The 20,385-nt window shown below is 47.9% G+C and overlaps 1 protein-coding gene across 1 annotated transcript in view; it reads left to right on the plus strand.

The window, feature by feature from the left end:
* SCNN1G (sodium channel epithelial 1 subunit gamma) overlaps window positions 1-17,193 on the plus strand; it is a 30,213-nt gene extending 13,020 nt beyond the window's left edge. Inside the window, exons 6-13 of the mRNA XM_069570349.1 lie at window positions 13-176; window positions 8,077-8,175; window positions 9,702-9,819; window positions 10,630-10,708; window positions 10,792-10,849; window positions 11,039-11,100; window positions 15,141-15,216; window positions 15,511-17,193. Of these exons, the coding sequence (XP_069426450.1) occupies window positions 13-176; window positions 8,077-8,175; window positions 9,702-9,819; window positions 10,630-10,708; window positions 10,792-10,849; window positions 11,039-11,100; window positions 15,141-15,216; window positions 15,511-15,891 (1,037 nt within the window). The 3' untranslated portion in view covers window positions 15,892-17,193. The remainder of the gene's footprint in view (window positions 1-12; window positions 177-8,076; window positions 8,176-9,701; window positions 9,820-10,629; window positions 10,709-10,791; window positions 10,850-11,038; window positions 11,101-15,140; window positions 15,217-15,510) is intronic.
* The last annotated feature ends 3,192 nt before the right edge of the window (window positions 17,194-20,385 follow it).

A 20,385-nucleotide genomic window follows, 5' to 3' on the forward strand; every position in this document is an offset into this window, starting at 1 on the left:
TTGTCCTTCCAGGGCTGCAGGTCATCCTGTACATAAATGAAGAAGAGTACAACCCCTTCCTGGTGTCCTCCACCGGGGCTAAGGTGATTGTCCATCGGCAGGACGAATACCCCTTCATTGAGGACATGGGAACGGAGATTGAGACAGCCATGGCCACCTCCATAGGAATGCACCTGGTAAGAGAATGCTCTGATTTCCATCTGCTTGGCAAGGAGGACAGCTTTTACTGAAGGATAATCAGTGAGGTGGGACTTATGGAAAAGTGTATTGGTTTTAAGAGGAAGTAAAGTCTTGTGTTTTCCAATGATTACTCAAATGGTCACTCTCTAAGTTACACTAAGGGCTATCTTTATGTCTTCTGTGTGGATGAACAAGGACAGGACACCATTTAGGATAAGAATTGAAGGAACCTTCCTTGTTTCAGAGACAGACATCCACGTTTATGAAACCTGTGCTGGAAGCAAGGCATCAGATACTAATGATGTATTTGTCAGTAATATAAATGGAGCAGATTTACACCTTCCTGGCCACCTACAGGCCCATGGAGCATGTAAACCACTCTTGGAAAGTCACTGGGCCTTCACAGGTCTATTTAGTCCCTCCTACTTCCATCAGTTTCAGCTCATGTACCAAGAACCCCCCTTCTCTCAAGTCTTTGACCTCTGAGCTCACTGGGTGCTGAGAACACTCATACCTGTCAACAGGAGCACATCTGGGCTGCAGAGTCCAATTCTTGGGTTGGCCATGCCCAATGGAAGTAGAAGGGCAAGGTGAGGGGTGTCCAAGGACACCCCTGGTCACGTCGCTGCTTGTATAGTCTCCTGTTTGCAGGCCTGGGTCCCTTTATGCCAGTCTCTCTCTCACACTAACAAAATAAATATTAAGTACTTATTTCAAAGGAGTATATGTACAAAGTCAGTACAAGGGTCCTACCGTGCAGACGCACCTCTCCTATCCCTGACCGCTGGTCTCCTCCTTCCTCCACAGGCAGCTATGGCTGTTGCTTCCATGACTCAGGAGGGAGTTAAAGTCTTCTTCAAGCCTGTGTATAGGTGTAATCATTTCTTTTTTGCAAATGCAAAATACTGTTCTGCCCCAAACTTTCGCTTGATAGTATAGCTTGGAAATAGTTCCATAGCAATACACATAGATTCTGCCTCATTCTTCTTAAAGACATAATATCCCATTGTGTGGGTAAGTTATTGAAGCAATTCTCTGTTGATAGACTTGAGCTTGTTTCCAGGTACAACTGAAAACAATGGTGCAGTGGGATGTGTAGTCATCCAGTTACTTCTTAGAAGTATATCATTCAAGACGTTGATTAGCCAAATTGCCCTCCAATGATTTTGTACCAAAACAGGCATTAAGCAATGTTTAATCTTGTGCTAATTTAAGAAAAAATGGCATCTATTATAAGTTTAATTGACAGTCATTCTTAGTGGTATTTTTTCACCTATTTATGGAGGGGAAAAATCTCTCCTTGTGAACCCTTTGTTCATGCCTTTGTTTACAGCCAACCTTCACATTCCAAGGGCTTCCCTTGTGACTCAGCTCGTAAGGAATCAACCTGAAATGCGGGAGACCTGGGTTTGATCCCTGGGTTGGAAAGATCCCCTGGAGAAGGGAAACGTTACCCTCTCTAGCATTCTGGCCTGGATAATTCCATGGACTGTATAGTCCACGGGGTTACAAAGAGTTGGACATGACTAAGCAACTTTCACTTCACTAATGCCCCACATTAGGCCTCTTACCCTTTATACCTTACAAATTTTTCCTCTAGAGCAGTGGTCTCCAAACTTGATTGATCATCAGATTCAGATCTACTGAATCAATCTCTCTGAGAGATGAGCCCAAGGATCTGTATTTTTATCGAACCCCAGAGGTCATTCCAGGAGGCAGCAAACTCAGGAACCTCAGCTTTAGAAACCTGAGTAGTTTAGAATGAAAGAAGAAGAAAAGTGTGTCTTCCTAAGAGAAAGTAGAGCTAGGATGACACCAGAGCTTTAGCACAGCTGTAAATGCTGTCTCCGAAGTGTTACAAAGTCACATGATGGGCATTGGACCTTATCTATCTATCCATTATCCATTCATCTAACAAGCATTTGCTGAGCACTTCATGTGTGTTAGATACTGGAACGACATCAGTGTCCCCAGAACTGTCCCTGTTCTTTTAGACTTTGTGTCTAGCAGAGAGAATTTATAATAACAAACCAAAAATCACATAGGTGAATAACTATAATCATCATAGGTGCTGAGAAGGATAAATACAGGATGCATGAGAGCATATCACAGAGATGCCTGATATAGGGCTTTTTATGGGGGGGAAGTGGAGAGTTCAAGGGGTGCTTTCCTGACGAAGTGGTATTTAGGTTGGGAGAGTAGAGTTGCTGAACGGGGATCTGTGGATTCACTGCCTCACCATGGCCTGTTCAAGAGCAACCTTGGACAAGAGAAAGCATGGGGATGGTCATCTGGGAGCCCCAGAGCTCAAAGGAGCCATGTCATGTAGGGGCTTTGTTCAATGTGGGCAGTTTGTTCCACATGGGAAATGTTGTGTACCAACTTGGCCTGTGTGGATGCTGATGGCCCAGGAAAAAAATCTTGAGCCCCAGCTTGCTCAGACTGTGATTTGAAAAGACTTTAGGTTCCTACTTAAGGAACTAGGTCTGTGATTCCTGTCTTCACCAGCAGATTACAAAACTCCCCGATCAGAACAGTAAGCATTTTGATCCAGTGTTCCCCCCGGCAGTTTTGTACTTGAAGAAGCACCTGGAATTTACAGCACATTCTTACAGCACGTGCTCTTCTTCCCTCCTGCCTGTTACAGTGTCTGCAAACTTAGAGCTTGGGAAAGTATGAGAACCAAGGGAATTGCCCTCTGGTTTTCTTCTCTGAGCTTAAGAATGCCCATCACATTGTTAAGCAAATGCTCCCTTTAGCAATGATGGGTAAACAAAGACATGGGTGGGTTTTCTGCTACACCTAACTTGAGATGTACAAAATGAAAGCCACGGAGCAGGGTCAGGCAGCTCTGGTTCTGATTTATGAGTTTAAGACAACAACAAAAAAAAACAAAGATTACTGAGAGGTCACCAGAGGGTCATTAAGAATAAGTCCAAACACACTAGACCTCCTTCCTTCTTTATTTTTTAGGTAGTTATTTATTTACTTTTGAGGAGCATGTTAAACTGGTGGACTCAGTTGGTTAGACAGCTGGTTAACAAATCTTCTTTCATTCATTGAGGGACTCTGTGCCCAAAGCACTGGATATTCAGAGATGGGTATATCAGAGTACCTACCTTCAAAATTCACCTTTAAGAGAAGATAACACAGCTTTGCAATACAGGTCCAAGCTCTGTGGGAATAGGGACCATTTCTATCTGTTCCCAGGCTCAGTTCTTAGGGCGTAGTAGATCCTCCGTAAATATTTTTGGATGGCTGGATGAATGGGAGCCAGGACCAAAGTTGCTGGTGTAGGCTTTCTAGATGATAATTTCTTAAGGACAAATGTCAGGCAAATATAATCAGGAAAGGCTACTCCAGACAAAGGGCACAGCAATTACAAAGGGGGTTGCAGAAAGGATTTGAAGTCTCATTTCAAAATGATTCAAAATGTGTGAATCATTTTGAAAAACCACTTTGAAGCGCACTCAAAATGCTAGAGGCATTCGAGTATTTACAGTAATACTAAAAAGAAATTATGACTCCCTCACTGAGGCAATGGCTGTGGGGATGAGCAGAAGTGACTGGATTTGAGAGATATTACAGTGTGGAAGCAACAGTGCTGGACGATCAAGGTCATCGGGGAAAGGCCAGGGGAAGTTAGATCCATATTTAGGCTCTGACTTGCGTATTGGGTTGAATGGAAGTACCAGGTTCTGAATTAGGGAATACAAGAAGAGTAGGGTTCAGGGAGAAAATGACCACTTCAGTTTGGCACATACCCAAGGTGTAGCTTTGAGAAATCATTCTGAAAACGTCCAGTGATTAGATGCTCTAAGCCTGGAGCTCAGGAGAAAAATCCAGAAGCAATGGCGGGGTGGGGATTGCATGTAACACAGTTCTAGAGTTAGAAATAAATGCCATCTCTCAAGACCTGAGACAGAACGCAGATGTTTAAGAGCCGAGCAGAGAGGAAATGGAGAAATAGAGGCACCAACGTAGCAGCAGAAGCTGGAAAGGCTTGGTGTCAAAGAAATGAAGATATTTTCAAGGAAGGTGTGAGCTAGAGTGCCGAACACAGTTGAGCCGTCAGGCAAGATAGAGGGTAAATGCTGTTTTCTGGGTTTGGCAACCAAGAGGTCACTGGTTCTTTGCCAGAACAGTTTTCAGTGGAAGGAGTGGAACAGAAACCAAAGTACAACAGGTTGGATCATGAATGGGAGATGAGGAAGAGGACAAAGGCAAATTCACCTAGGGGGGTGCGGATCAGGCCCTGAAGAGGGGCGAGACTTCACTGTCACTGCAAGCCCTACTGCACATTCCTATCTTAAAGCACCCGCTTCTTTTCACAAGCATGTTTGTAACAGGGATTAAGGGCTCAGACTCTGGAGCCAGACAGCTAGGATCCAAACCCCAACTTTGCACTTGGGCTGTGTGACCTCTGTGTCTCAGTCACCTCATCTGTGAAATGGGGATGATAGTAATATTGCTGTACAGGCTGGTGAGAATTCAGTGAGCTGATTCATGCCAAACGGTGCTTGGCATGTGTTGAGTGCTCCAAAAATATTGGCTATTACTATACACCCTTCTTTTTTTAAAAAAAAGAAAAGAGATGTGAAAGGATGGAAAAATAAGCATTAGTGGAGATTTTTCTTGTCCTTCCTGACACCCCCATTCTTTATGAGGGAGATATTGTTCTCTTCCATGTCGTATTTAGAAGGCGTGCTAATGATTTGCCATATGTGTTACAAATATCTTTCCCAGTTTGTGCTTTCATTTTAGTTATCATTATGCTACCTTTTTCACGGGCAAAAACATCAGGTGTTTAGTCAAAGTCTTCAGTTTCTTCTTTAGTCATTATGTTTATTGAGTATTTTTCCTCCTTGAGATCAGATACTGAGCTGAATTTCCTTCCAGTTATTTCATTATTTCATTTAATAGTTTAACCCACTAGAATTTCTATCTCTGCAAGATTTGAGATTGAGATAGGATTTATTACTTCCTCCAAATTCTTAACAAGTAGTCCTAACTTCATATGTTGAATGGTTCTTTTTCCTCCACTGATTAGGACATAAATTCTTATAATTTATTAGCATCTAGGAATTATCTCATAACTTATTACAATATAAAAACAGAACAAAAGAAAAGAGATTTAAAGCACCCATAACTCCATCTAGGGTTTCCTGTTGCCCTTGGGCGTTTCCCTGACACAGTTCAGACTTTACAGGGGTGAGGTAAGGACTCCTGTGCGACTTCCCTCCTCCCCCAGAATTCTCAGAAGGAAGCAGATAGGACCTGGTTTGAGAAAAATGAGTCCTGTTTCCACATACACCCACATACAACACATGTGCACACATACGCCTAATCACACCCACACACACCTGTGCGTGCATGCATACCACACACCTATCTATCTATCTGTTTAAACTTCACACACTCTCTCTCACACACACACACACACACACATATTCATCCACATTTTGGGGTCCCTAGGGATCAGGACAGAAGCCAAAATGTTTCCCCACCCTGCCCATGTCAGCAGTTCTGGAAAGCTGACAGGGAAAAGAAGAAATGAAAGGCGAGGGGGTAAGGGGGAGAGAGAGTGAGAGAAAGCCAGGGCTCTGTCCAGGTTCCTCTGACTGAGGCTCCGAGAAGCTGAAGACATCTATTCCACTCTAAAAAGGCCATTTGCCCTACCTGCCCCAGCCCCAGGTGTTTTAGGAAACAGCCTGAATAACCCAGTTTGATAAGCATCCTTCAGAGTAAAGGGCCATTGAATACTCAAAAAGCATAACAATCACAATGTTATGACTTTCTCACAATCAGTTTCCTGGAAGTGGTCCTCAGGCTGATTCTCAAAGTAGAAGGAGCCCCAGCTGCCTTTGCCAACTGCACAGGGCTTACCTGCATGGACAGACCCTCTCCTCCAGATTTCAGGGTACTGAACACTCCCCGCAGGCAAATAGAGCCCAGGGCTGACACTCGGGGCTCTGTAGCCAGTTTAGCAGGACGTGGGGGCTCCAAGGACACCTGATCGGAAGTGTGCGGCTTGGAGAAGCTTAGAGGGTAGCGTTGGGTGAAGGTGCCCTTGAAGGAAGCCACTGCTTGGCATCTCTGTGCCCATTTCCCAGCCTAGCCCTGGCATGTACTGGAAGCTCTGAATCTGTTTGTTCCCCAGCTATTAGAGGAATGAAGTAAGTCTCTTTATTCTGTACTGACACGGAAAGACACACACTCTTTATTATGAATGAGAAAAGGATATTGTAGGGCAAGGGAACATGTGAATCTTTGTGTCTGGATCTCAGGATGGAAATCTGACCTGTTGCAGTAGGTGCCCAGGGGAAGAGAGGAAATCAGATGGTTACTTTCCTCTCTGCTTCTTCTGTTTAAAATGTTTAAAATGAGCACTGTCTTTTGCCCTGGAGGTTCTTGCAGTTAATTGAGGAAGACTAATGGATCAACAGATGAATTATAATACAAACAGAAAGAGATTATAGCCCCTTGAGATGACTATAGTTTCTATTTGCACCAAACTTCTTGATTTCTTTCCCCCCACCCCTCCCACCCTCAACTATCTTTCTCTCTATTCAGCCACTCTTCAAAGAAAAAGAAATTTCTTCCCTCCCTCCCATAAATCTGACATCCATTTGCCCTTTACCCTCCCCATCTTAAAAAAAAAAAAAAAGAAACACCTTTGTACACATACACACACACACACACAAACCAAATCCTAGCTATGAGTTGGTCACAAATTATATTCTATAGTTGCTCCCCCTTGGGAGACATTATCCTTCTTTTCCCCTAATTGTCTTGTCTGGATTGTTCCTTTGTAGTGACAAATATTAAGCTAGAACCAAATGTGTAAGCCATAATAAAAAACATAATTTAATAAGGCTTTCAAATAGTGAGTTGCAATGTACTTACCTCTTCTGATCAGGGTATCATTCTATACTGCTGGGCATTCTTTGGTCCTCTCTAAGAAAGTCCATTTTTCCAAGTCACCTTCTGGGACCAAAAGGTAAGAAGATAGAGAATGAGTCCTTTGCTGAGACAAGAATCCCATGCAGCACAGTCACTGCTCATCTAATCCCTCCTGCCCCATCCCCATGGATTCTCCAGCGGCTCACTACTATTCAGGAAACCAAATCCAAACCCATGTTTCTCAGCAGTATAGGAGACTGCCACAATTTGTCCTTGGCGTCCCTCTCAGACATCATCTCCAGCGATGGCTCTCCCTTTCACCACGGTCCAGCCACCCTGGCCCCCTCCCACCTCCGCTCCGGCTGCCCCTTCTGCCTAATCCTCTTCCTACATTTCTTGACAAGTCCAGCTCTTTCCTGCCATTCCATGTCTTCCCTAATCACTTTTGGAAAGGTTGTCCCCTCCTCTGAACCCTTCCAGTTTCTACCTAGTTCCATTGATCACTATAAAAAATTATTCAAAATGATTTATTTGCTTTTTGGGCATCGGTCTACTCCATTAGAATGTGAGCCCCAGGAAAGCAGGAAACTTATTTCGATCCTTGTGGATTCCATAGTGCTCACAAGAGGGCTTCCCTGGTGGTAAAGAATCCAACTACCAATGCAGGAGATATGGGTGACTCAGGTTCAATCCCTGGGTCGGGAAGATCCCCTGGAGAAGGGCATGGCAATCCACCCCAGTATTCTTGCCTGGAAAATCCCATGGACAGAGGAGCCTGGCAGGCTACAGTCCATGCGGATGCAAAGAGTTGGACATGACTAAGCGACTGAGTGACATAGTGCCTAGAATAGCATCAAGCTCCTAGTAGGTGCTCAATAAATATTTGTTAAATGAATGAGTGGGTGGTTGCTCAGCTCCTAGAAGCTGCTAGCAATGCCCCTTGTCTGGGTCCTGGAGGGGTGCAGGGCTGAATATGTGCTGCTGTGATTACAGACGGAGTCCTTCAAGCTGAGTGATCCCTACAGCCGCTGCACGGAGGACTGGAGTGACGTGCAGATCACGAACATCTTCAACGCCACGTATTCCCTCCAGGTACAGGCTGGAGGCAGCACCCAGCCCCGGGCTGTGGTCTGGACCCAGGAGACAGAATTATATATAGGTTGGGGTGTGTCTGGGACCAGGAACTGTGGTGAGAATCCTGGGGTTCATCCAAAAGATCTCAAGAACAAATGATGCCGGCTGGTTCCAGTCCTCCTCAACCCACCTGTAACCAGAGCTTAGTCGAGGTTTGCCTGGAACAGAACGTACAGCTCAACAAACCTGCTTCCTAAATCAGCCTTGGCGAATGCGAGACAGGAGCAGGAGGCAGTCTGGGAGGGGTTGGCTAAGGGGTGCCTTTCATCCGCTGACAGCTTTGGACAAGTTGTGTGCTCCTCAGTAGCCACCAGGGGAGTTTGGATTGGATCAGGGACTGCTAATCGGTGGTTTCCAGGCCCCTTCCAACCTGCCCACCTGGTTTTTCACCTGGTTTTAAAGTCGGGGAATTTCATAAGAAAATCCAGATTTCTAGCTTCTCTTGAAAAATAAGATCTGGTAACAATGGGCCCATATTCCTACAGGATAAACAGTGGATAGAGTAGCCTTATCAAATGAGACATGTTCTTTGGTTCCCTGCAGTCTCCACCACCCATTAGTTATTACCTACATTGACCCTTGGGTGCTATCACCTGTTACACCTTGTCTTCTGTTCTGCGAGTCTGCCCTTCACTTCCCACCAGGACACCTAGAGAGTCAAATGAGAATCACCCAGCAGAGCAAAAGGACCAGGCGCCCTCTGCCCTGAATCCTCTAGCTTCTATTAGAGCTGAGCTGAGAGGTGGTGAAGACACTATGAAAAGAGACTAGTGGTCAGACAAGGTCTGCTTGTAAGAAATAGAGATGCAATCACACTGACATTAAGACAGAAGAAAAAGAAAAGTCAGCTCAGTGGAAAGACACTCGGGATAATATTTAGTGAGAAACTAGCATTTACAAACACTTTACATCTTTCGATTCATATCACGACCACCTCATGAAGTAGGTCCTGTTACAGTGATTGCAAAAATGAAGAAAACAAAGCATCAGAGAGTTTAAGTAACTCACCTGAGGTCACACAACTGGGAGGTGGCAAAGCTGATATATGAACTCAAGTAGCCTGACTTCCAAGGCCCCAGTGTTAGCTCTTGTGGCTCTAAGCTTTGTGGATATCGTGGCACCTTAAGATCCGCAGGGATCCTGCGTGGAGGGCGTGCAGCTGAAAACTGGAAAGTCGGAGACTGTGTTTCTGTTTCTTGGCACCTGCGCCAAGTTCCCCACTTACCTCTGGGTCAGCACTCACGTGGTGGCAAATGACCACCCCAGCCCCTCTCTAGCTCATCCTGGCCTCCACATCTCAAATTCCCAGTATGTTTTCTAGCTTTGTCCCTTTGACCCTATCAGCTAGGACATGAGGGGTACGTTTATGCTGTCTGCCGAGGCTGTGGGAGGTTGACCCTCTCTGACTGGGGGATATAGGGAGGGGAGATCTCTGGCAGCCACAGGCAAGGAGGTTGAGGGAACTCCTGGGTCTTGTCTTTCAGATCTGCCTTCACTCGTGCTTCCAGGCAAAGATGGTAGAGAACTGTGGGTGTGCCCAGTACAGTCAGCCTCTACCTCAGGGAGCCAACTACTGCAACTACCAGCAGCACCCCAACTGGAGTGAGTGAGACACCAACACCCCCCACCTTGCACACCCCAGGAGCAGGGTCAGCCCCACCCTGGCAATACCTAAGGCACTCCCAGGACCCTGCCCTGATGGCCTTTGACCTGAGGGAGACAGAGAGATATTAACCAGTTTCACTCATGTTGTGAAACCTGGCTTGAATTCCACTTTCTGATTAAGGACCAAATGCTACACCCCAGCTTTTGCTAAGTCCCTGACCCCCTCTGTCAACTCCAGGAGGTAGGGACTATTGATAGTGTCCTTCCTTTCACAGAACAAATAACTGAGGCTCAAAAAGGTTAAGCAACTTGCCCAAGATCACACAGCCAGGGTCTAACAAAGCGAGACCCAAGGCAAGGACTGCCAACCCATCCCACTTCCAGCTAATGTGCTTAACTGTGGCAATTTTCCATCTCTCAAAATCACAAGGTAGCAATTGTTTCCGGAGAACTAGTATTTGTAGAAAGTGGAAGGTGAAATCATTAAAAGGAGACTGTGGGGGTATTGAGCTTCCCAAGTAGCTCACTGGGTAAAGAATATGCCTGCAATGCAGGAGAGGCAGGCAGATGCAGGTTCGATCCCTGGGTCAGGAAGATCCCCTGGAGGAGGGCATGGAAACCCACTCCAGTATTCTTGCCTGGAGAATCCCATGGACAGAGGAGCCTGGCAGGCTATGGGCCATGGGGTCGCAAAGAGGCAGACATGACTGAAGTGACTAAGCATGCATGCATGGGGGCATCATTGGGAAACCCTAGAAAGCGCCCCGTGGCCCCAAAGTTCATATCTCCCCACACCCTGTTCCTCAGTGTACTGCTACTACCAACTGCACCAGGCCTTCGTCCGGGAAGAGCTGGGCTGCCAGTCGGTGTGCAAGGAAGCCTGCAGGTGCGTGGACCCAAAAGGGTGGGACGAACACGGCTGGGCAGGGCCAGGCCACCCACGCTCACCCTATGCCCTTCTCCGCTTAGCTTTAAGGAGTGGACACTGACCACCAGCCTGGCACAGTGGCCATCAGAGGTCTCCGAGGTAAGTTCTCTGCCCACTCTTCCCCTCTGGAAACTTCGGCCTGTAGCCTGAGGTCCTGGCTGTGTCTTCTGGCCTCAGGGGTGATCCACAGGGAAGGCCCATGTCAGGAGCTGGGGCTGAGAGGAGAGAGCAGACAGGCTGGCTCTGGCCTCTCCAGGCGTCCCCAGGCCACTTCTTTCTCCACCACAGAAATGGTTGCTGTCTGTTCTCACCTGGGACCAAAGCCAGCAAATAAAGAAGAAACTCAACAAGTAAGTTGATCTCTGCCCTGCTTCCTCTGCTCCTGCCCACCCTGGTTCCAGCCTCCTCACTTGATTCCTCCATGCCAAACCCTCTCCTTTTCATTCATTCACTCCCTCACTCATTCCTTTATTCAACAGATATTTCTTGAGTCTCTTCATGAGGTATGCCCTGCTCTAGGCTAAGGGCTCTCAACTGTTTGACCACAACCCACAGCATGAATTTATTGATGCTTTTCCCATTGCGGTGCATTGAATACACTGCCAAAATGAAACTATCATGAAACAGTACTCTTTTATGATGTACAGGGCATTCAGGCTGCTTCTCAGACATTGCACACTTGTATACCAAACCATCCAACTCGTGTACCAATTGTTTACAACCGTCCGATGGGTCACAGCATAATTCCAAATGCTTAGTGCCTATATCAGTTGATAAAAATTTTGAATCTCTCTGTGGAGGCAACCTGATCTTTTATATTTCACTTTGTAAAAGGTACTAGTAAGACTCAGTACATTTATTTCATGATTTCCTGATGTATCTTGACCCACTTGGAAAAATACTCTTTTAAACCTTGCAGCTTCTAATCGCACTTGATTTTCCTTATCAAAATTCACTTCGAAGAGACTTTTAGCAAAAATCACCCAGGCCAGAGTTCAAGGATCTCAACAGATGGAGACAAAGGTAGAGCAGGTGGGTGTGGGATTGCCATGTAAACTAACATTTCTCTGGGTCATTACTGTTTACATGGTTCCCTACCCCAGTTTGGTCTCCAGCATCTTATTTAATGTCCACTAGGCAAGGTGTGAGGTGCTGGGGGATGCCGTGATAACCAAGCAGACACGATGCTTGCCTCCAGGGACTTCAGTTCATTTCAGTTCAGTTCAGTAGCTCAGTCGTGTCTGACTCCCTGAGACCCCATGAATTGCAGCACGCCAGGCCTCCCTGTCCATCACCAACTCCCGGAGTTCATTCAAACTCACGTCCATCGAGTCGGTGATGCCATCCAGCCATCTCATCCTCTGTCGTCCCCTTCTCCTCCTGCCCCCAATCCCTCCCAGCATCAGACTCTTTTCCAGTGAGTCAACTCTTCCCATGAGGTGGCCAAAGTACTGGAGTTTCAGCTTCAGCATCATTCCTTCCAAAGAAATCCCAGGGCTGATCTCCTTCAGAATGGACTGGTTGGATCTCCTTGCAGTCCAAGGGACTCTTGAGAGTCTTCTCCAATACCACACTTCAAAAGCATCAATTCTTCAGCACTCAGCTTTCTTCACAGTCCAACTCTCACATCCATACATGACCACTGGAAAGACCATAGCCTTGACTAGACGGACCTTAGTCGGCAAAGTAACGTCTCTGTTTTTGAATATGCTATCTAGGTTGGTCATAACTTTCCTTCCAAGGAGTAAGCGTCTTTTAATTTCATGGCTGCAATCACCATCTGAAGTGATTTTGGAGCCACCAGAAATAAAGTCTGACACTGTTTCCACTGTTTTCCCATCTATTTCCCATGAAGCGATGGGACCAGATGCCATGATCTTCGTTTTCTGAATGTTGAGCTTTAGGCCAACTTTTTCACTCTCCTCTTTCACTTTCATCAAGAGGCTTTTGAGTTCCTCTTCACTTTCTGCCATAAGGATGATGTCATCTGCATATCTGAGATTATTGATATTTCTTCTGGCAATCTTGATTCCAGCTTGTGTTTCTTCCAGCCCAGCGTTTCCCATGATGTACTCTGCATATAAGTTAAATAAGCAGCCTTGTTTAAATAAGCCAAGTTAAATATACAGCCTTGACGTACTCCTTTTCCTATTCGGAACCAGTCTGTTGTTCATGTCCAGTTCTAACTATTGCTTCCTGACCTGCATATAGATTTCTCAAGAGGCAGGTCAGGTGGTCTGGTATTCTCATCTCTTTCAGAATTTTCCACAGATTATTGTGACCCACACAGTCAAAGGCTTTGGCATAGTCAATAAAGCAGAAATAGATGTTTTTCTGGAACTCCCTTGCTTTCTCGATGATCCAGTGGATGTTGGCAATTTGATCTCTGGTTCCTCTGCCTTTTCTAAAACCAGCTAGAACATTTGGAAGTTCACAGTTCACATATTGTCGAAGCCTGGCTTAGAGAATTTTGAGCATTTCTTCACTAGCATGTGAGATGAGTGCAATTGTGTGGTAGTTTGAGCATTCTTTGGCATTGCCTTTCTTTAGGATTGGAATGAAAACTGACCTTTTCCAGTCCTGTGGCCACTGCTGAGTTTTCCAAATTTGCTGGCATATTGAGTGCAGCACTTTCATAGCATCATTTTTAAGGATATGAAATAGCTCAACTGGAATTCCATCACCTCCACTAGCTTTGTTCGTAGTGATGCTTTCTAAGGCCCACTTGACTTCACTTTCCAGGATGTCTGGCCCTAGGTGAGTCATCACACCATCGTGATTATCTTGGTCATGAAGATCTTTTTCGTACAGTTCTTCTGTGTATTCTTGCCATCTCTTCTTAATATCTTCTGCTTCTGTTAGGTCCATACCATTTCTGTCCTTTATCGAGCCCATCTTTGCATGAAATGTTCCCTTGGTATCTCTAATTTTCTTGAAGAGATCTCTAGTCTTTCCCATTCTGTTGTTTTCCTCTATTTCTTTGCATTGATCACTGAAGAAGCCTTTCTTATCTCTCCTTAGAGTCTAATAATAAAGATAGACTTTGATCAAATCATTGCAAACTGTTAAACCCCTGAGCCAAATATGATTCCACCAATATAACCTGTTATTTCTACCTTTTCCTGAGAGATCCAAAATTCTGGCAACATTAAACTTCCATTTTTGCAAAGCACCAAAGAGTACTGAGTACTGGCTACCTCTCTGGAATAAGCATGAATTTTCTAGCTTGCCACAGTTCTAACAGGAGGGAATTTAGTACAGTGAGTGGTTAAGAGCACAAACTTTAAAGTCAGATATAGCTAGGTTTGAATATCAACTCTACCAGTCATGAGCTGTGTAGTCTTGGGCAAGTTACTCAACCAATCTGTGTCTCAATTTCCATGTCTATAAAATGGGGATCAGAGAAGGCAATGGCACCCCACTCCAGTACACCTTATAGGGCTGTTGTGTGAATTAAATGAGTTAATTCACACAAGGTTCTTGGAAGAGTGCTTAGCAACACAGGAAGTGGTCAATAAATGCTAGCTGTTATTATGGTTCAGTTCAGTTCAGTTCAGTAGCTCAGTCGTGTCCGACTCCCTGCGACCCCATGAATTGCAGCACGTCAGGCCTCCCTGTCCATCACCAACTCCCGGAGTTCACTCAGACCCATGTCCATCGAGTCAATGATGCCACCCAGCCATCTCATCCTCTGTCGTCCCCTTCTTCTCCTGCCCCCAATCCCTCCCAGCATCAGAGTCTCTTCCAATGAGTCAACTCTTCTCATGAGGTGGCCAAAGTACTGGAGTTTCAGCTTCAGCATCATTCCTTCCAAAGAAATCCCAGGGCTGATCTCCTTCAGAATGGACTGGTTGGATCTCTTTGCAGTCCAAGGGACTCTCAAGAGTCTTCTCCAACACCACACTTCAAAAGCATCAATTCTTCGGCATTCAGCTTTCTTCACAGTCCAACTCTCACATCCTTACATGACCACTGGAAAGACCATAGCCTTGACTAGACGGACCTTTGTTGGCAAAGTAACGTCTCTGCTTTTCAGTATGCTATCTAGGTTGGTCATATGTCTCCCAGACATGTTTTAGATTGCCATCAAACAATCACGATTGCAAGGTTTCATTGTGGGAGGGCAGCTGTGGGGACTGATTTAGTCTAGAGCTGGGGAAATGGTTTTTGAGTGAAGGGATGGCTTGAGTGACCAGGTCCAGGCTGGAGATGTGCTCTGTGGTGCACAAGGAACCCCATAAACCAGGTTCTAAGACACCCTGTGGAGCTCAGAGCCTGGGCCTTGCTGGGGGCTGGGCCAGAGAGACACAGCCATACTGAGGGGCTGGCTATTTGCTAAAGTGCAAAAGCCTCCAAGTCACCTTGGCCCTGCCTATTGGAATTCTTACAGGACAGACTTGGCCAAACTCTTGATATTCTACAAAGACCTGAACCAGAGATCCATCATGGAGAACCCTGCCAACAGTGTGAGTAGCTCCCTTCTGAGACTGTCCCGGGTCTGCGACTTTGCCCATCTGCCTGGCCTCAGGGAGCAGAGTCAGACTGTGGGGGTCCAGCCCAAGCTAGTAGGGCCACCAAAGGCCAACCAGGCCTCAGATCAGAATGGGCAGGGTAGGAGGGGACAGATAGCCTGCCCTCATCTTCCCCAAACCTGTTCAGGGCCAGGGCTAACCAGTGGCTCCCTTGGGCCTCAGGGTCTTTGCAAGAAGCCAGCTTGGTGGGGATTCCCCCTTGATCGTGTGGTTTGGCCTCCCTTGCAGATCGAGCAGCTTCTGTCCAACATTGGTGGCCAGCTGGGCCTGTGGATGAGTTGCTCCGTCGTCTGTGTCATTGAGATCATCGAGGTCTTCTTCATTGACTCCCTCTCCATCATTGCCCGCCACCAGTGGCACAAAGCCAAGGGGTGGTGGGCCCGGAGACGGGCACCCGCCTGCCCTGAGGCTCCCCACATCCCACAGGGCCGGGACAACCCCGGCCTCAACATAGACGATGACCTGCCCACTTTCACCTCTGCCTTGAGTCTGCCTCCAGCCCCAGGGCCCCAGGTGCCCGGCACACCACCCCCCAGATACAACACCCTGCGCTTGGAGAGGGCCTTCTCCAGTCAGCTAACAGACACCCAGGTGCCAGCTGAGTCCTGAGGCAGGGCGGGGAAGAAAGATGGAGCCAAGACCACAAGCCACGGTTGAGAACTTAGTCTCCAGCACACAGGGGGTATCTTCCCCTCTCTGAGCTTTTCGAAGACATTGTCTACGAGTCTGCTTTGAACGAGGTGGGCCTGGGCGTGTGCAGGGGACTGTCGGACCCCTCCCAGCCACACTCATAAGGGCCGCCTAGGACGAGCTAGATCCTGCAGGCCAAACCCCTTAGCACACCTGCTGCGGAGAGAGATGGGGCCAAGGATATGGGGCCGGCCTGGACAAAGGCCAGGAGTGAAGCCTGACAGAGTTCTTGGCCAGATCTAGAGAAAGAGAGAGTGAGAGACTCCTCCAAAGCACCAAGTTGGGGGTTTCAGCCACTCCTCCAGCCTGGGCTGGGGCCCAAGGATGTGACTTTACGTGTCGAGGCCTGACATTCACTGCTTGGTGCCAAAGATAGGAGGAAGCTCTGGGCCTGGAGCTGGAGCTGTTTGTGAATAAACCATTCCTAGTCGCTGACATCAGAGAAGGCAATGGCAACCCACTCCAGTACTCTTGCCTGGAGAATCCCAGGGACGGCGGAGCCTGGTGGGCTGCTGTCTATGGGGTTGCACAGAGTCGAACACAGCTGATGCGACTTAGCAGCAGCAGCAGTCGCTGACACTGGGGCAAGGTCTGCTCTGAGTCCTCAGGAGGGAGGTGGCTCAGGGTCCTTGGAGTGTTAGAGGGGAAGAGGGCCCTGTGGGGGTACCTAGGGGTGTGGCAGGAGGCCCTCACTCTGACCTGGGGCGGGGAGGGGGGCATATTCTGGGCAGCTAAGCCAGTACTCTGGGCCCTTAGCAGAGAAGGGCCAGTTAAAGGACTCTGTTGGCCACTCCTGTCTGGTGGTAGCCCAAGGCATGACTTCCTGATAACCTACCTCAGCTGCTTTTTCTCCAAGGCAGACCACCTTCCCCCACTGATTGGCCTGCCCCTCAGCAGCAAGTCAGCCACGTGGACAGCTACCTCCTGCCATATCCACACCTTCCATGATGATGGGAGCTGACGTGTATTAAGCACACAGTAGGTGCCCACTATCAGCTCAAGAACCATGTGCTGGCTGCTGCACTCAGCACTTACAAAGATTGGCATAGGGGACTACAAACTTCAACCCACAAGCCAAATCCTGTTTTTGCCTGTGACCTAAAAGTGATTTTGGCATTTTTTTTAATACTGTTAAAAATATCAAAAGAAGGACCATTTGTGACATGAAAAGTATATGCAATTCAAGTTTCAGTGTCCATAATAAAGTTTTATTGGAACACAGTCATGCCCCTTTGTTCACTCATTGTGTATGGCTGGGTTACCACGGTGGGCAGAGGTAAGTGGCTGCTCTTGCAGCCCCCCAGGAGCCTGAAGTATTTATTCCCTGGCCTTGTACAGAAAAAGAAATCTACCAAACCTGGGATTAGCACAGTAAGGAGGTATGGTTATCCCACTGTGTGGATGAGGAAACTTGAGACAGAGAAATGTTGGCTTACTTGCCCAGGGTGACCCGGCTAGGAAGTGGCAGAGCTGGGTTTTCAACCTGGGCAGGGTGACTCCAGAGCCCATGCACTTTATCAGTCCATCATTTTTGCATCCAATCAGTGTCTGTGCAGTTTAAGGAGGGGGCTCCTGTCAGTCCAGGTGGGAAGAGGGGAAGGCTCCACACCCAGCTGTAGGGCAGAAGGAAGACCCTCATCTGTGAATGTGGACAGGCCTGCATTTCAGGACTGCCTTCTGCCCAAGGATGGCTGCTAGAGGGAGGCAGGAGACTCAGTGGAAGAGCAAGGGAGGACTTCCCTGGTGGCGCAGAAGATAAGAACCTCCTGCCAATGTAGGGGACACGGGTTCGATCCCTGGTCTGGGAAGATTCCACAAGATATAACCCCTGAAGCCCATGTACCCTGGAGCCTGTGCTCTGCAACAAGACAAGCCAACAAAATGAGAAGCCCCCGCTCAGCACAACCAGGAAAAGCCTGCACAAAGCAGCTAAGACCCAGCTCAGTCAAAAAAAAGAGGAAGGGATGGGGAACCTTGCCTGGTCCAACCGCACCTCAGGCTTGTGGCAGCCACAACCATCTCTGCCCCATGCAGTGGTTCCCCTGGTCCTTGCAGGTGGGGCACTGCTGGGAAGCATGGCAGCACACAAGGAGAAGGTCACCGTGACCCCTGGCAGGAGCTGCCTGAGGAGTGGGCTCAGAAGTCAGAGCTGATGCAGGCAAGCATCAGGTTACAGAAGGCAAGAGCCTGGCTCTTGTCCATGCTGAGCTGGGGTGGCTGCAGCCAGTGCCGACAGGGAACTTGCCACGGATGCCTGCCTGGGCATTGCCCAGAGGGAGCTTCCTCCTCCTCCCTTGAAGTAGGAGGAGTGGGGGCCCAGCCTCAGATTCATGGAACTGACCTGCCTCAGCATAATGTTACAGGCAGAAGGTTTGCAGCAGGGCTCAGGATTTGCTGGATTTGTCAAAGTGAGTGTTAGTCACTCAGTCGTGTCAACTCTTTGCCACCCCATGGACTCCACCAGGCTCCTGTGTCCATGGATTCTCCAGGCAAGAATACTGGAGTGGGTTGCCATGCCCTCCTCCAGGGGATCTTCCCAACCCAGGGATTGAACCTAGGTCTCTCGCATCGCAGGCCAATTCTTTACCGTCTGAGCCACCAGGGAAGCCTGGCTTTGTCAAAGGGAGGTCAAAAGCATCTGGAGGCATAGCCACCCACATCTCCCCCAGGACACAGGCGACACCCCATGGCTCAGCCACCTCCTTCCTGCCCGGCTCCCAGCCTTAGCCAACCTATGGTGCCAAACTATGCCCTCTCTCCTCCTCCACTCACTCTCCCAGGTACAGATATCACCACTTCGGCAGAGTCTTCCCATCCCTTCCCCTACTAGCTTCCTCTATAAGAGAGTTTCCAAGTGAGCATGCTAAGTCATTTCAGTCATGTCTGACTTTGCAACCCTATGGACTGTAGCCCACCAGGCTTCTCTGTCCATGGGATTCTCCAGGCAAGAATACTGGAGTAGGTTGCCATGCCCTCCTCCAGGGGATCTTCCCGACCCAGGGATCAAACCAGCATCTCCTGTGTCTCCTGTAACAGCAGGCGGGTTCTTCACTACTAGTACCACCTGGGAAGCCCCTTAGTTTTCATTCCCTAATACAATTTCTTATTCATTTGTCTGTCTCTCTCATTAAACAATTCCCTAGTGGCTCAGACGGTAAAGAGTCTGCCGCAATGCGGGAGACCCAGATTCGATCCCTGGGTTGGGAAGATCCCCTGGAGAAGGAAATGGCAACCCACTCCAGTTTCTTGCCCAGAAAATCCCATGGACAGAGGACCTTGGCCGGCTACAGTCCATGGGGTCTCAAAGAGTCGGACAGAACTGAGCAACTTCAGTTTCCTTTCCTTTCCTTTCTCATTAAACAGTGGATGCTTTGAGGGCAGGAACTGTATCTTACTCTTTGTCCCCAAACTGGGGTTAGACTGAGAACAGTGATGGTGTTTAGGAAAAGTTTATGGAGCTAATGAAAACAATAACAACCATAACAATGGCTAATATTCATTAAGCATTTATTGTTGGCCAGGGAATCTGCTGAGCACTCCACACACACTGGTTTGTGGGATTCTCACAGTGCAGGTGTAGATAAGGAAACAGAGGCCCAGGACACCATCTCTATGGGCCCCGTTCTTGTGGCCCCAATCCCTAGTAACTGGTGGACCCTGGCCTGTCTCAGAGCTCGTGTGCTTAACCACTGTGCACCCTGCCTTTCAAGCGCACCTGCCCCTGAGGATTTCGCCTCCGATGTCCTCTGGCTTCAGGTCCAGCCTGCTCAGCTGAAGGGCCTTCCTGTGGGAGGACAGAGGTGGGAATAGGGGAGGACCGCTTCATTCCCAGACCCCTCGGATGAGCAGCCGCGTGCCAGGAGTTGCTTGTGGAGACATCTGAGCTCAGGTTGGAGCAGAATTTCCAGGCACAGAGTATTGCGGAGAGGAGTGAGTTTATTAAGAACAAAGAGCGGAGACAAAGCAGGCACTGCGAGTGCAGCGGACCGACAAATCCTGACAGACCAGGGCAAGTCGACAGTTTTCACTGAGTTAATAGCCAAATTTTATAGCCTCAAGACAAAGAAAATTCCTGCTGGAAGGTTGGCATTAGGTGATTGGTTGGGGGGGTGCCATAGGGTGTTTACTGGAGTGGGCATCTTTGCCTAATTGGGAGTCAGTAAGCTTGTTAGTGATGATCAATCAGGGAGCTTTTGGCAATGGTTACAAAGGGGCTCAATTAGCTTCAGAAGTGACCTTTGTTCTGGGCTCCACTTCTGCTGCCTCGGTGCAAGGCCTCACACCTATGGCCTGGAGGCAGGATGCAACATTACTGACTCCAAGGGACAATGGCTCCACAAGCAGGTTGTGGAAATGTTTCTTCTCTTTGCACCCTTGTTCTTTTCAAACTGAGCTCCTGACATCACTGCTCTT

The sequence above is a fragment of the Ovis canadensis genome, chromosome 24, assembly GCF_042477335.2.
Source record: "Ovis canadensis isolate MfBH-ARS-UI-01 breed Bighorn chromosome 24, ARS-UI_OviCan_v2, whole genome shotgun sequence".
NCBI classification, from domain to species: domain Eukaryota; kingdom Metazoa; phylum Chordata; class Mammalia; order Artiodactyla; family Bovidae; genus Ovis; species Ovis canadensis.